Source organism: Lonchura striata, chromosome 15 (assembly GCF_046129695.1).
Source record: "Lonchura striata isolate bLonStr1 chromosome 15, bLonStr1.mat, whole genome shotgun sequence".
NCBI lineage: Eukaryota > Metazoa > Chordata > Aves > Passeriformes > Estrildidae > Lonchura > Lonchura striata.
In genome coordinates, this window is record NC_134617.1 from 15,743,134 (window position 1) to 15,759,125 (window position 15,992).

Below are 15,992 nucleotides of genomic sequence, written 5' to 3' on the forward strand. Positions count from 1 at the left end.
TCAGGTAAGAAAAATACTGCCTCTTCTTTAATGTTCAAAGACATCAGTAAACAAACAGAACCGTACAGACAGAGGCTGAACCCCCCTCCCCAAACAGCACGTTCCAAACCACCACAGGTACCAGCTGAGGCCTCGGGAGAAAGAGCAGCAAAATCTGGCATTGGAGGGATGGCCAAGGGAAATCTCTGCTGGGTGAGGGCAGAACAGAGCACTTGGAGGAAGCAGCTTCCCTCACCCAGCAGCAGAGCAACATCTGCTGGGTACAGCCCAGGAACTGTTTCCTCTCAGAGCAAACAGCCCAGATCTCTTGCTGACACACAGGAGGACCATGTGTGAACTTGGGAAACACAGCTGGAAGCTACATTAGAGGTGCAGGACACACTAAGTACTGACCTGGGCAGCCAAAACTCTGTTCCACAGGTATTTAAGCCTCCCAAGGAATAAACGCAACAGGGATGTTGTGTCCAACTCAGCCAAGTGCTGCAGAACTCGTTTGTAAATGCAGATGTGGGTGTGGGGGGAAGGAATGAGCCTGTGCTCTGCACACATCCTTCCATCCACTCCACTGAGCTGCTCCAAGGACATCCTGACCCCTACCCCACAACTGGCCTGGTCTTCTCCAATAATTCCTGGAGCTGTGGGGAGCATCAGCTGCTTAGAAGGGACATCAGGAGCAGCTCTCAGTGCAGGCTGCAGAGGACACCGGGCGGTACCTGAGTGCAGGTCAGGGAGAGAAGGATGGATCCCGAGTGGTGCAGAGAGGCAGAGATGGTAGGCACAGCTGCTCCAGCTCCCAGCTGGCTGGCAGGAGCCTGCAGGGGAACCATGGAGCGTGGCTCAGGCTCTGAGGGCAGTCCCACAGCTGCCAGCCAGGACTCAGCACGGCTCCATCCCCACAGCGGTGACAGCCGGAACCATGACATGGTGACAAGTAAGGCACTCACGTCACCTCTGTGCCTCTCCAGGTGGCAGGAGCCTGCAGTGGGGCTGTCTCTGCTGCCACCACACGCAGTCCAAGATGAAGTCAGGGCTAAACTGGCTCCTGCAGGACCAAGGTATGTGCTCCAAGCATCTGTGTCCAAGGCGGGAGGCCCCGCAGCCCAGGGCAGTGCCCTCAGATCTCCACGTCGCTCTCCTTGTCATTGTCGTGGTCACCGTCGTAGAACTCGTTGGGAGCTTCAGGCCTGGGGGAAGAGAAATCCCTGTCAGGGAGGGAAGAGGAACTGGAACCCTTGGGGCCTGAGGGAATGTCATATTAGGAGACCACAAAAGCTCCCTGGGTTTAAACAAGAGACTCAGAAGTGACTTAGCTGCCCATGAAAATGAGATGGGCTTTAAGGTCCCTTCCTGTAGGAATCCAGAGCTTCCCTCTGGCTGCCCTGGGACCCTGGCAGGAGTCAGGAACCCCCCTGGAGAGAGCCCCCAGAGACACTGGCTGTGATCTCTGTCCATGGAAAAGAGTTTTCAATCTTACAGGATGAATTACCAGCTCTGAGTATTTGATGTAAGTAATAATTAAGTGTGGCATAGGTGCAAAAGTAAAATTTTAGGATTCTAGATGAGGGGTCCAAAGGGGACAAGGTGGAGGAAATTGGGTGTGTCTTGTCCTTTTTCTCCTTCATGCCCTCCATGTCTCACTGTGGTGTTGGCATTTTTCTGTTGGTTCAGGCTGGGGACACACTGTCCAACGTAGGTGACAGATATTGGCACGTTCTTGTAAATCCAGCCCAGGGAGTTTCTGGTATTTAATGTTTGTCACATCCCACTGAGGGCAGAGCCCCACACGCTGCCCTGCAGGACAGAGCTGGGCAGGGCAGCAGAACATGTGAGAGATAAACAGAATAAACAACCTGGAAACCAGCACAGACCAATTATGGCTTCTGCTTTGGCAGGGGGGGCTGACAGACAGAGACTTTCTACAATCTCGGGATCATCAATACCTCAGATTCCGACACCTTCCAACCCCAAATTCTGGGATTCTATGACTTGCTCTAGGAGTTGGGTGGATTCCTCTGCACCCCCTCCCAGGGGCAGGAAGGGAAGCCCATTGCTCAGAAGAAGCTCTGGTACCTGTTGTAGTTTTCCTCGGAGCCCCTCTCCTCTGGATCGGGCTCATCCGTGCGGTCGTAGCTGAGCAGGTCCGAGGGGACGTCGTGGATCTGCACGCTGGGAGCGTGGTTCAGCATCTTCAGGTTCTCAAATATGGTCTGCCTGATCTGATCCAGGTACTGCAGGGACAGAACATGCAGGGATCACCACAGTGGGATGTGTCACAGCTCTGTCACCTACCTGCATCACTTCTGTGCTGGCCAAGAGCATCAAATTTGTTCAAAAAGTCAGAACAGAGTGAATTCAATTATCGACACTCAATAACGAACACTGAGACAACCCAGTTGTTGTTTCTCATTTTTTTTTGCCCTGGGCTCCAGCTGGTTTCACAGGACAGAGCGTCAACCATAGGATTTTGGAAATTCCAAGCTGACATTACAGCTTGGCTGCAAGCACTCACCTGCCTGGAGTTCTGATTCTCAATCCTCGTGCTGACATCAGGGTGAAGGGTGAAGTCTGGAGCGAAGTATTCAAAGTACTCTGAGATGGAAAGAGGCAAAGTTAGAGCACAGAGGGCCAGAAGCTGTGCAGTGAGCAGAGCTCACCCTCAACCTGCCTGGGGGAGAGCAGAGCTTAAAAAGCACAGTGATATTCAACCCTGAGTGCAAGGGATTAGACAAAACAACAGGAAATGGTGCAAACTAAATCACCCTGGCCACACACAGCTCTGTCTGCCCAGCAAAGTGGGTGGTGGGAGATCACAGAATGATTTGGGTTGGAAGGGACCTTAAACCTCATCGCATTCCAACCCCCTGCCATGGGCAGGGACACCTTCCACTAGACCAAACCCCATCCAACCTGGCCTTGGACACTTCCAGGCATGGCTAAGGCCATCTCCAAGGTCAGGAAGTGCTGACACGTTGGCCCTGGTCAATGCAGAATAAAACATGCCAAGAATTTCAGATGAGCTCATGAGGAAAAAAGGCAACTCCAACTTACCACTGTATGGGAGCTCGTCACTAATTGGTTCATCCACGAGCAAGGACGTTTCATAAGTCCTGAAAACACGGGAAAAGAGGAGCTCAGGACATGGGAAATGCAGGGACAACTCCCACAGAAGTGCCCAAGCAGTGCCCCAGGCAGGCAGAGGGGACTCACCAGCACCGTGCCACGTTCCGGACCGTGTAACCTCCTCCTCCCAGCACCAGCAAGGGGATGTTGAAGCTCTTCACGTACTCCACACACTCCCTGCAAACCCCAAAGAGGAAAATGCCAGAGCTGGATACTGCAGCACAGGTTCATGAGTCATAAATACCCCCCTGAACTCCAACACCACCATGGCTGGTGTGATACACCTGGAGCTTCCACCCAGGGACCTTAAAATTCATCTCATCCCACCCCTGCCATGGCAGGGACACCTCCCACTGTCCCAGGCTGCTCCCAGCCCTGTCCAACCTGGCCTTGGGCACTATCAGGGATCCAGGGGCAGCCACAGCTGCTCTGGGCACCTGTGCCAGGGCCTGCCCACCCTCCCAGGGAACAATTCCCAATTCCCAATATCCCATCCATCCCTGCCTTCTGGCAGTGAGAGCCATTCCCTGTGTCCTGTCCCTCCATCCCTTGTCCCCAGTCCCTCTCCAGCTCTCCTGGAGCCCTTTTAGACACTGAAAGGGCCTCTGAGCTGTCCCTGGAGGCTTCTCCTCTCCAGGTGAGCATCCCCAGCTCTCCCAGCCTGGCTCCAGTCCTAGAACCATCTCCATGGCCTTCTCCCTCCTCCTTCACCATCCTTCTGCAGCACCTCATACAAAGCCTCATTCTCAGACCCCCTCCAGTCACACAAATGTTAAAAAACCCTCAAAAACTTCTGGCAAGCCAAAGCCAAAGGTCCAACCTCACAGCACAGACTCCTCAGAGCCCTTCAGGTGGTTTTTCTGTGCCCAGCCCTGCTGTACTTACCCATGGCCTCTTATACTGAGGTTAAAACATCCCAACCGGTCACAACCCAGAGAATCAGCACCACACTGGGGAACAGAAAAACAAGGGAATTTTGGTACTACTCTCCAGATCCACACCAGGGGACAGAAGGTTAACACAGACACAGCTCTCTGAGCCCTCTGAAGGCATGGATGTGTGCACAGAGGTTTGCTTCCTTACCTGCAGGACTATGCAGGTGGGCTGATAGTAATCTACCACCTGGTTAATGACTGGCTGGAAGAGGTGCTTATAACCTTTGGAGAGAGAGGTGGATTTGTCATGGCTCTGGAGCAGGAGGACCAGGAAACCCCTGGGGCCAAGGGGAAAGGGAAGGGAACACCTACTTTGGTCATCGATGCCATCTCGGAGGGGCACGTTGAGACAATAGTAACGGCCACTCTCTGCACCCACCTCATACATGTCACCTGCAAAACAGCACAGGCACAACAGCCCTGACACTTCAGAGCTGTGCAAAGGCCAGGTCTGAGCTGGGCTGAGTCTTCCCACCTAATCAGGACCCCTTTCTTACAAGCAACTACAGTTCTGTTCCTCTCTAATCACCTTCTTCCACCATATCCCCCTGCAGGTTGAATTTTGTGATTTGCTCTTTTCTACTCCAGCAGAGCTTCTAAGGGGTTCTGAAGCAGGTTCCCACTAGAAATTAAAAACTTACCTGTGCCAGGAAAGAAATAGTTGCCATATTTGTGAAATGACACTGTCATGACACGATCTGTCAGGTAGAAAGCCTCCTGCACCCCATCCCCGTGATGGATATCGATGTCGATGTACAGCACCCGGGGGTGATACCTGTGGGATACATCAAAGTTGGGATTCCAGCCATTTGTACACACTCAAACATCTTCCTTTAATGTGCTTGGAAGTTGCTATTTAAAACATTTTCTTCTGAGGTGGCTGGAAATGGATATTAGAACAAAAAGGTTTTTAGATGGGGCCAGAAATGTCTTGGACAAGAACTTGTTTAAGCGGCTGGGTGCTCAAAAGTTGCAGATTCTTGTTTTCCATGTGCTCATAGTTAATCTTTAAGAGCTCCAGTGATTTTAATCGTATCAGGAAATGAAAGGCAAGCTGGCATGGGGGAAGTGGGAAATGGAGCACTGTGTCCCAGCTGGTGAGCACCAAAAATTCCAGGCTGAGCTGAATTTACTGGAGAAGCAGCCAGAGACACAGAGTAAGAAGCAAACTCAAAATGCAATCACCTAGTGCAGAAATGGCTCCTGGAAACAGGCAACAGAGAACAGGGACATAAATAATATCCCATGAGGGGTAACTGGGCTGTATTTGAGGTCTCTGGTGGATGGGATTAGGAAATGGGAGTGCAGGGAAGGAGGAACAAGAAACCCCAGTACATCCCATAAATCTGACTGAGAGCAAGTAAACTTGCCAGCAGTCATGTAACTACTGTTTGATCAACTCCAAATCCTTTTTAATTCCATGACAACTTGTCTGAGGTTCAGTGACAATGAAGGCACTTTGAAGTACCAAAAAAAAAAAAAAATCTCAGATCAACTCAAGACATTAAAGGTATTTCTGTAACTTTTCCTCTCATTCTGAATTTATTTTTCATTTCCTAAAGTGAAAAATAACCTGACTCTTTTCTATGGAAACCAAGTGTCCTTTGATCATCATGTGCAGCCCAAATCCTGTTCTTAAGGTGCCCAACAAAGATTTGAGTCACTTTTGTGTTTCCAGTTAACCAAAACTTGCATTTACCTACAAAAGGCTCACTGTGGCAAAAGGGCTGAGACTCAGGAGCCCCTGAAATGGGATTGAAGAACTCTTCTGTACCCCTCAAGCTCCCTGCAACAAAACTGGAGTCAGATGTTCCAATGCTCAAACCCTTTCTTGTGTCTTAAGGATAAGGCCAGAACAAAAATGAAGTTTTTGGGCTTCTTGGATTCCATAAAGGCAAATGAGGCAAGGAATCAGAGAAAAAGGAGAGGGAAAGCACAAAGCAGCCAGCAGAGCTCAGCCCTTGGCCCTGTCCTTACTTGAGCAGCTCCAGGATGCCAATCACGATGTCATTGACATAACAAAAGCCCGAAGCCTGGAAGAGAGAGAAACCCCAAGAACTTTAGGATGAGATCAACACAGAACCCAGGCCCCAAAGACAAGAGGAATCCACAGATCTCATTACCTCAAACTTTTTGGCATGATGGAGGCCCCCTGCCCAGTTTATGGCAATGTCACAGATCTAAGAGAGGAAAGAGAAGTGAGTTTAAAGTGACAATATGGTGACAGCAACCCTGTACCCTCCTTCTCACTCCCACCTGCCCATCCCAGGGGTCCAGGTCCACAACACCCTCCTAGCTTTTCCCCCAAAGCTCCAGCTGGGTTCCAACAGACCAGCTCCTCAGCCCCCTTACTTTGTTGTTCAGCTGTGTTGCTCCCTGCAGGGAGGCCCCAGTGTAACGAGAGCAAAACTCAAAGAGGCCTGGAAACACTGGGCTGAAAGAGAAACCACATTCCAAGTCAGAACTTCTCATTCCTCCCTTCTCCTCCCCTTCTCTGCAGAGCACAGCCAGGAATCAAACTGGCCAGGGGTAACACCTGAGCAAGAATAAAGCTCAGTTTCCTGTGAAAGAGGTAATTTGGAATCAGGATCACTCTGACCCTGCCTGTAACTCACGGAGCCCCAGTAGGGGAGTGAGCTGGCTGCAAACACAGTGGGGAACACAGGGAAACTGAGAGTGATTCCCAAAGCTTCCAAACCAGCCTTGAGAAAGCTTCACAGTTCCAAAAAGCTGTCAGTCTGTCCTGCAGCTCTGCTGGTGTGTGCCCAGCATGGACATGACAAGACACTGCCTCAGGAGAGGGGGGGACTGTAATAGCTCCCAATCCCAGAATGATTTGGGTTGGAAGGGAACTTAAAAGTTTATTTCCACTGTCCCAAGCCCGCTCCAGCCTGGCCTTGGGCATTGCCAGGGATCCAGGGGCAGCCACAGCTGCTCTGGGCACCCTGTGCCAGGGCCTGCCCACCCTGCCAGGGAACAATTCCCAATTCCCAATATCCCATCCATCCCAGATCTCTGGCAGTGGGAGCCATTCCCTGTGTTCTGTCCCTCCATCCCCTGCCCCAAGTCCCTCCCCAGCTCTCTCGTCAGCTCCTCCAGGTACTGGAAGGCCACAATGAGGTCACCCTTTCCCTTCTTCAGGCTGAACGATCCCAGCTGTCCCAGCAGAGCTGCTCCATCCCTCTGCTCAATCCTGGTGCCTCCTCTGGATTTGCTCCACCATGTTCTTTGACCCCCAGAGCTGCATGCAGCACTCAAATTCTTACCAAAGACAGTTGCCACACTCCAGAAGAACTGGAAGCCCTTCCAGAACAAGCAGAGTCTGCAACCCACAAAGCCCAAGTCTAGATCCAAAAAGGAGCACAGCAACACCCCCATGAAGGGAAAGGAATCAAGGAGGCTCCACACCCTTATCCACACATGTCTTAGGCTGGAAATGGGGGTCTGTACTCTATTCCCATCTGTCAGAGCTGGGGCACTATCCTCTGCTCATGGGGCAGTTTTTTCTTTATCCCTCTCACAGCCAATCCTCCCTCCGGGAGATCTCTGCTGTCCATGGCCACTGAGTGTCCCTGCATGGCTGAGAAAATTCCATCATCCATGGGGAGATGCTGTGCCCAGGGGAAGAGCCAAGAATTCCTACCTGGATCCAATCTGACCTGGGAACAGCACAGCAGCCTTTGCCCCCTGCATTCCCAGAGGAGCAGCTTTCTCCCCACTGCATTCCCAGAGGAGCAGCTTCCTTCCCCCTGCATTCCCAGAGGAGCCCAGGCCCATCTCCCCCAGCCCTGGAGCTCCAGAGGAAAACTCCCCCCTTGCCCAGGATCCTGCTCCAGCAGAAGCACAGCTGGCACTGCAGGAGGGCTGAGCTCCCCTGGGATGGGGCTGAGCCACCTCCCTGACCCACAGGGGACAGGGCTGCTCTGACTCTGGCAGGGGTTTGGTTTTGTTTGTACCATTGCACTTGTAATTTTAGTTTTCCTAGTACAGAACTGTTATTCCTATTCCTGTATCTTTGCCTGAGAGCCCCTTAATTTCAAAATTACAACAATTCAGAGGGAGGGGGTTTGCATTTCCAGTTCAGGGGAGGCTCCTGCCCTCCTCAGCACACGTGTCTGTTCAAACCCAGACAGGGCAGGAGGGTCACGCTCCTCATGCTGCCTACACCAAGGCAGAAATGGAAGATTCCAGAAGAGCTGCAGGGCCCAGGGCAGCTCCTGGGGGCACTCACCAGTCGTCACCCACGTTGAAGGCGTTGAGGCTCTTGGTGAAGCCCTGCATGTTGTTGGGGCTCACCCTCTGCAGGAAGTCGATGTAATCCTCGGAGTGGAAGCGGCACATGTCGTGCTGGGACGCCTGGTAGGGCTTGAACACCTTCCAGAGACAAAAGCAGGAGTTATTCCCCATCCAAACTCTGGTTCCTTGGGCTGGAAGGAATCTCAAGTTAATTGACAAATGGCCTGCATGAGGTACATAAACAATCTGCAAACACTGGCACTTGTGTTCATTTGAATTCAACAGCTGCTCCATGAAATCTGCTTCTCCTTTCATTCTTCCCTTTCACAAATCCAAATCCTGCCTCTGCTGACTGCAGCTCTTGCCATAAGTTTTCTTCCTACCCCAGGGCACATTCGCCTGCTGGGGCAGCAAAATAAACCACAGTCTTTCCTTCCCTGGGGGGATCCTTCCTTCCTCACTCACCAGTTTAAGACCTTGATTTGGGGTGGTTCTGATCCCTCTGTAAGATTTACTGACAGGCTCCAAATTATTTGGGGAAACCTCCCAGACAGATGGAAGAGCTGCATAAGTTTTGTTTCCTTTGGAAAGAAAAATGGGGGGAATGGTCAGGGAGGTGGATGGACTCAAATCCAGGATCTTGTGACAACACAGTTTTGGCACTTAGGGCACATCTCTCAGTAGAGGGGAAGTTAAAAATTAACACCACCATCTCTTATCAATTCAATTGATAAAAGAGATTTTCTGTGATTACTCTTATTATTTTAATTTCTCTTATTTTAAGCAAGCACTTGACAGAAAAAGTGGAACATGAACACAACAGAAGATGCACGAGCTGGTCTCCAAAGGGAAATTCCTCAGGACAACTGCACCATGCTCCTGCTTTCTGTGCTGAGCAGAAAACCTGGTCCTTTTCAGAGCCACAATAAACCAGAACAATCCCATCTCCTCCTCTCCTGGTGCTTTCCATGTGGAATTTGGTGTTCCTCAGAGGTCTGCTGCCTCTGACAACTCAAACAGAGGATGAGGCAACTCCTTATTCCCAGGGATCCCCCAGGAATCCTGAAGTTCATTAAACCAAACCAGACCAAAACTGATGGCAAGGAGAGGAGAAATGGCTCTCACTGCGCAGCCAGAGGCTCTCAGAGTAGGGATGTGGGGATCAAACAGAAAGGGAGGGGAAAACCAGGCTGGAATGTTCACCCAGCTGCTGGCAGAACAAAGCTGGCTCCTTGCAGCCTTCCCAGCAATCCCAGCCACGTTCCCGAGCTGGGGAAGGTGGGAAGAGGCAAACCCAGCCCAACAGGATCACAAGCTTTGGTTGTAAGGAGGCAGAAACAATGCAACCACAGCACAAAATCAGCAGGAATTTCCCAGTCCCAATGCTCCAAACCCCTGCTTTTATTTGCTCCTGACTTTGCCAGTCCCTGACTGTTTGGGGATGAAGTTTTCAGCTTCCCAGTGCAGCTTGTGGAAAACAAAACCCCTCAGAAAAAGAATTTCAAGACTGAAAATGTAAAAGAGCTCTGCCCACTGCCTCCTTCAGGAAGGGATTTGCCATTTAAAAGTGTTAGGTCAGAACATGTTTTTTGGTTGTTCCTGCAAGGAAAAGCCTGGGGAAGTTTCTTGTGGAAATAATAATAATTAAAAAAACTCTGGGGAAGTTACTTGTGGAAATCCACACAGTGACAGTACAGATCTAGAAAAGAAACTTTGCGAAGACTCCCCACAGTCTTTCCAAGTGCTGCATTTCCACACAGTCACTGCCCTGGATGTGGTTTTATTTGGGAATTGTATTAATTAAGGAAATTTTTGTCATGTCTAAACACCTAAAATTGTTTTCATAGATTGCATCTCTACAGATGCCTGACCTCAGCAGCTCCTTGGAATCCTCTACAGCTGCACCAACAGCACAGGACTGAGGTGTAAAACCATCGTGAAGCTGTCACCCACCCGTGGGGCCCAAAGCTCTGCAACATCACTGAACACATGAAACGTAAATTTTAACGAATTTAGAGATTTTAGAGGAGCTAAGATTTGAGTTAGAGATAAGCCTTACTAGAGTTAATTAAAATAAATAAAATAAATGAGTAGGCCTTGATGAAGTTAGGAGTTAGTAGTTAACTAATAATTGATTGTTTGTCAGCACAATGTTTAGTTAGCTGGGTTTATAATGAAGAATACACAAACTGACAAAGAGCTTTTAGGAACATAAGACAATTGTGGGCCTCCTCTGTTCCAAAACTAACTGAAGACAAGGAATGGGAGTTCTACCAACAGTTCATTTGTCATATTTGCATTGAAAAGGTAGAAAGGTCACAATGAGGAAGACTTCATTGACTTCCTCATTTTGGGACCCCTCCCCATGAAAGGGACACCGACCCATTTCAAGGGACAAAGTAGGCATGCTGAATGGCTTTTGAAATTATTAGCATAGGAAGTGAGGAATGGGATGTACTGACATGATGAACATGTATTTGTATTTTGGGTATTCAATACTTGTATGGATAACAGGGCTCTGTAATCACTTGGAAGGGGAGGTGTGGATTTGGGAGCAATCCCTCATGCTGCCCGGCATTGAATAAACACACATTTTCTAACTTTAAACTGTTAGAGAGATTTTATCCGTCACAGTTGGATATCTGTGCTAGATCAATATCCATATTTTTTAAATAAATCACACATCACCCACCCGTGGGGATCCAAACCTCTGCAACATCAGTGAACACGTCACCCACCCGTGGGGCCCAAAATCTCTACATCACCCACCCGTGGGGATCCAAACTTCTGCAACATCAGTGAACACATCATCCACCCGTGAGGATCCAAATCTCTACAACATCAGTGATCACATCACCCACCCGTGATACCCCCCAAATCTCTACAACATCGCTGAACCTGTCACCCACCCGTGGGGCCCCAAGCAGCCCCGGGGGCTCGGTGTGGAGCCCTCCTTGGTGCCCCGCCGCCCCCACCCCGCCCGGTTGGGACACGCGTGGCTTACGATCATTTTCTTGTAGAGGCCGTAGTGCAGCACCAGGCTGTGCGTGAGCGCCAGGCGGTGCGGCTTCATGGGGTGCCCCGCGCCTGCAACGGAACCGCGCGGGATCAGCGGCGCCACAACGGCCCCGCCGCCGCCGGGCACCGGCACCGCGCTGCGCACAGGTCCGGTTGGGGGGAGAGGGGAGCGGGGCTGGGGCACAGCGGGGCTGGGGCACAGCGGGGCTGGGGGACAGCGGGGCTGGGGGACAGCGGGGCTGGGGGACAGCGGGGCTGAGGGGCTGGGAGACAGTGGCGCTGAGGGACAGCGGCGACCGGGCCGCGCCACACCCCCGCCTCCAGCCGGCTCCGCCCAGCCCCAGCCGCGCGGCGGCCGCTCCGCCGCTCCGCCCCGGCGCTGCCCCGGCCCCACTCGCACCGTAGTGGAAGTTCCCCACGTCCGGGTCGTAGAAATAGGCCACGGTCTTCGCCATGGCGGACAGGCCGCGCCGCGCGCCGCGCTCCTGCTTACGTCATCTCCCCGCGACAGCCGCCCGGGGATGGGGCGGGGCCACTACAGGGACACGCCCACAAGGGGCATGGCCTCACCGGGGCGTGGCCGCCGCGGCCCCGGTGCCGCCGCCGCTCCGCCCGACCGGTCCTGGTCACCGCCAGCGCCCCGGGCTGGCCCCGCTGCTCCCTGCCGCCCGCACACCGCCCCCATCGGCCCAGCTGCCCGCAGGACACATCGCAGGCTCGCCTGCCTGCCCCGCGCCTGCCCCCGCTTGTCCCAGTTACCGGCTGGGCTCTCTCCGGTAACCCCGTGTCATCTCCCTGCTCATCCTCAGCTCCCACCGTTATCCCTCATGCCCCTCTCCTACTGCCAGTTACCCTCAGTTACTGGCAAGTGCTCCCAGTTACCCCCCCCAGCAGATCACGGTTACTGCCAGTGCTCCCAGTTACCCCCCCCCGGCAGATCCCAGTTACTGCTAGCTGCTCCCAGTTACCCCCCCAGCACATCCCAGTTACTGCCAGTGCTCCCAATTACCCTCCCGGCAGATCCCAGTTACTGCTAGCTGCTCCCAGTTACCTCCCCGGCAGATCCCAGTTACTGCTAGCTGCTCCCAGTTACCCCTGGCAGATCCCAGTTACTGCCAGTGCTCCCAGTTACCCCCCGGCAGATCCCAGTTACTGCCAGTGCTCCCAGTTACCCCCCAGGCAGATCCCAGTTACTGCTAGCTGCTCCCAGTTACCCCTGGCAGATCCCAGTTGCCCACAGGATTCTTTTCTCCAGGCCCACAGCTGGCCCCCAGTCACTCCCAGTCACTCCCAGTCATTCCCAGGCCCCCCTTTCACCCCAGTCCCCACTCCCGGGGCACAGGGGATGGGCAGGGGGGTTTCCATGGGACACTCACGCCCTGATGGGACTCGTTCCATTCCAGTCCCTGAAGGATGGGGACCTGCTCCTGCCAGCTGTCACCAGGTGCCACCCTGGGGGGTGCAGGCTCTCCAGACCTTTGGCAAGAACCCTTTGGAGGCAGCGCCAGGCAGGAGAAGGACAAAAGCTGGGTGGGAAATTGCTGGATGTCAGGAGGAAGCAGAATGGGGAAAGCTGGAGCTGACAAAGGATGGAAACAGGAGCATGGCGTGAGCAGGGCTGGCTGGGAACGGCAGCACAAACCTGCTCCATGGGGGCTGGAGAGGAGGAAGGACAGACAGAGCATGAAGCCTTGTTCAAAGGCTTGGAAATCCAAGGCAAAATCCATGCTTGGTCCTGCCAGCCTCCTGCCTGAGGCTTCCTGCAGTTTGGGATGAGGGAAGCTGTGCTGGAGACAGGCTCCTCAACCCAGCGGGTCTCAGAGACGGGCAGGACCCCCAGAGCTGCCTGAGGATGGGCACCAGGGCATTCCCTGGCATCTCAGTGGATGCCAGGCTGGGATTTCCAGGGGATGGCAACCCCTTGGAAGCAGCAAGAGGAGCTGCCCGCCTGTATGGGATGGGGCATGGCGGGATGGCCGGGGGTTCTGGGGCTGTGCTGGCTGCAGGAGTCAGGGTGGGATGGAGTGGTGGGGTCACTGAAGGATAGCTCTGGCTGCCTCTGCCCCCCCTGCGGGGACACTGCTCCCTCCACATCGCTCCTTGGCTGGTTTCCTTTCAGGATCCCAGCTCCAGCATGGGGCAAGGATCACAGGATGGTTTAGGGGATAGGATTGGAAGGGACCTTAAGGATCATTTCATTCCAATCCCCTGCCAGGGGCAGGACACTTCCAGAGGAGACCCAGGACCTCTCGCTGTGACCCCGCAGGGCACAGCTGTACCTGGGGACACTCAGAGAGAGCACCTGGCACCGAGCCCAGCACCCAGCGTGGGAAATTCAGCACTCCTGGACAACTGACCAGTGTGATTAAGCAGAAGCTGTTTGTTGTTTCTATTATGCACTTATTTATATATTCTAACTCCACTGCACACACTGGTCACACATTTCTTATCGGTTCTTTTGTCTTGTCCACGTGTTCTGCCTGCACCTCTCAGAATCTGGGACTGATCACAGTCCAGGTGCTTTGCTGCTGTTATTTGGAATTCTGTTTCTCAGCTTCTTCTTTCTTATTTAGCACAGTTTCTGTCTTAGTAAGCTTGATGGATTCTGGCGGGTTCTGAGAAAACTCTGGTGAGAACAGTTACAAGCTGGGTGGCCGGTGCACGCTGAGGCCTCAGTTCAGATACATTGCTGCAGGAAATCACCCGGATTTCAACGTGCTGAGCAGCACGGCTGAGCTGGGAGCTCCCAAAGCTCTGACGGTGCTCCCCATGACGACTGTCCTGTCCCTGCTCCACCAGCTGCTGCCACCAGATAACGCCTGGCTGGGGACACGGAGCCACCGGGGAGCACGTCCCAGTGCCCGCCTGGGGACGGGGTGAGAGAGCAGAGACACATCCCTGCTCGAGGAGAGCAGAGACACATCCCTGCCCGAGGAGAGCAGAGACACATCCCTGCTCGAGGACAGCAGAGACACATCCCTGCTTGAGGAGAGCAGAGACACATCCCTGCTCGAGGACAGCAGAGACACGGCCCTGCTTCCAGCTGGGATCACTCTGCTGCCTGAGCTCTCCTTCTGGAAGCCGGGTGCTGTTCCGGGCATCTTCACGGGTGTTGGAGCAGAGCAAGGGAAGCGTTGGAGAGGGATATTTTTAGATGCTCTTTGTGCTCAGAGAGCAGAAGCAGGCTGTGGTTTAACGGCCATTAGCTGCTGGGCATGTTTGGAAAGCTGGAGCAAGGCTGAGGATTCAGGGACATGTTTGACACGATGGCATGGAGCAGCTTTGCAGACGTCAGGACAATTTTTGGGCTGAGCACTGAAGTGAAGATCCCAAGATGAGCCTGGATCTGGGCACTCCAGCCCGTTTAGCTGCCACATGGACAAGCAGCGGGGCCAGAGTAGCTGATCCCCCAAAAGGACGTGGTCACATTGTTTGTGGGGTGACATTTGCTCCAACGGCTGCGGAAGAGGTGCGGGAAAAGAGCAGACAAGAGGTAATGTGGAATTTCACTGGGGCTGGGGCCAGCTGAGGGACAGGGTGACAGGTGACAGCACTGTCCCACCAGCTTCTCCTCAGCCACTCTGTCCCCTTCCTCCCAAGCCTCCAAAGCTTAAAATTTCAGTGTTTCCAGGCAATGCCTAGAGAGGGAGTAAAGCCTCCAAGGACTTCCAGGATTCAGGGAAGCCCCAAGGGGGGGACCTGGGAAGGAAGGGCAAGGGATGGTTTGGATTGGAAAGGACCTTAAATCTCATCTCATTCCAACCCATTGTCATGGGCAGGGACACCTTCCACTAGACCAAACCCCATCCAACCTGGCCTTGGACACTTCCAGGCATGGCTAAGGCCATCTCCAAGGTCAAGAAGTGCTGATATGTTGGCCCTGGTCAATGCAGAATAAAACATGCCAAAAATTTCAGCTGAGTTCATGAGGAAAAAAGGCAACTCCAACTTACCACTGTATGGGAGCTCATCACTAATTGGTTCATCCACGAGCAAGGACGTTTCATAAGTCCTGAAAACACGGGAAGAGAGGAGCTCAGGACATGGGAAATGCAGGGACAACTCCCACAGAAGTGCCCAAGCAGTGCCCCGGGCAGGCAGAGGGGACTCACCAGCACCGTGCCACGTTCTGGACCATGTAACCTCCTCCTCCAGCTGGTGCTGCTGGATGAGGTGAGCAGGCAGAAAGAAGGCAGCTGCCTATCCCAGAGCTCCAGTCAGATTGTCCTGTGTCTCAGACCCACTGCCTCGGCTGGTGGGGTCACACAGGATGGCAGAGGAGCGGGGATGGGGTCAGGAGGGACAGAGGATGCAGAGCCCAGACTGGATGAGCCATGAGCAGGCAGGCCCCAGCCACAGCTGCACCTCCCTGCCTTGGTGTGGGGCTTTGCCCCATGTGGGTTCTGTCCCCACACAGCCAGGATGAACTTCCTACTCAGAAGGGGAGCTCTGTTGTGTGGATTCATGCCTCAAATGCTGGCTGCTTTTGGGGCAGAGAGGTGCCAGGGTGGTGTTTGTGTTTGCGAGGTGCTGTGTGGGACCATTAAAGTGATAATGGGGTCCCACAGCAGGACAAGGACAGAGCCCCTGAAGGGACACTGAAGCTGAGGTGGTGGAAGCAGCACAGAGACTGGGAGCAGGTGATCCCTGGTTGGGAGAATTAGAAAGAGAAACACTCAGCTG

General features: G+C 53.2%; 2 protein-coding genes across 2 annotated transcripts in view; one reads left to right on the top strand and one right to left on the bottom strand.

Annotated features, from left to right (window-relative positions):
* HDAC3 (histone deacetylase 3) lies at nt 1-11,830 on the bottom strand. The gene is made up of 15 exons (XM_021550242.3): nt 11,710-11,830; nt 11,296-11,378; nt 8,287-8,429; nt 6,408-6,489; nt 6,179-6,235; nt 6,033-6,088; nt 4,697-4,830; nt 4,368-4,448; nt 4,204-4,277; nt 4,006-4,070; nt 3,208-3,297; nt 3,049-3,107; nt 2,510-2,589; nt 2,071-2,228; nt 1-1,184 (listed from the first exon to the last, which is right to left on the bottom strand). Exons 1-15 carry the CDS (start codon nt 11,762-11,764, stop codon nt 1,115-1,117), a joined length of 1,287 nt encoding a protein of 428 aa, XP_021405917.1. The 5' UTR covers nt 11,765-11,830; the 3' UTR covers nt 1-1,114.
* Nucleotides 11,422-15,992, top strand: part of RELL2 (RELT like 2) — a 17,031-nt gene continuing 12,460 nt past the window's right edge. Inside the window, exon 1 of the mRNA XM_077786715.1 lies at nt 11,422-11,456. The gene's annotated coding sequence lies outside the window, so the exon portion shown is untranslated. The remainder of the gene's footprint in view (nt 11,457-15,992) is intronic.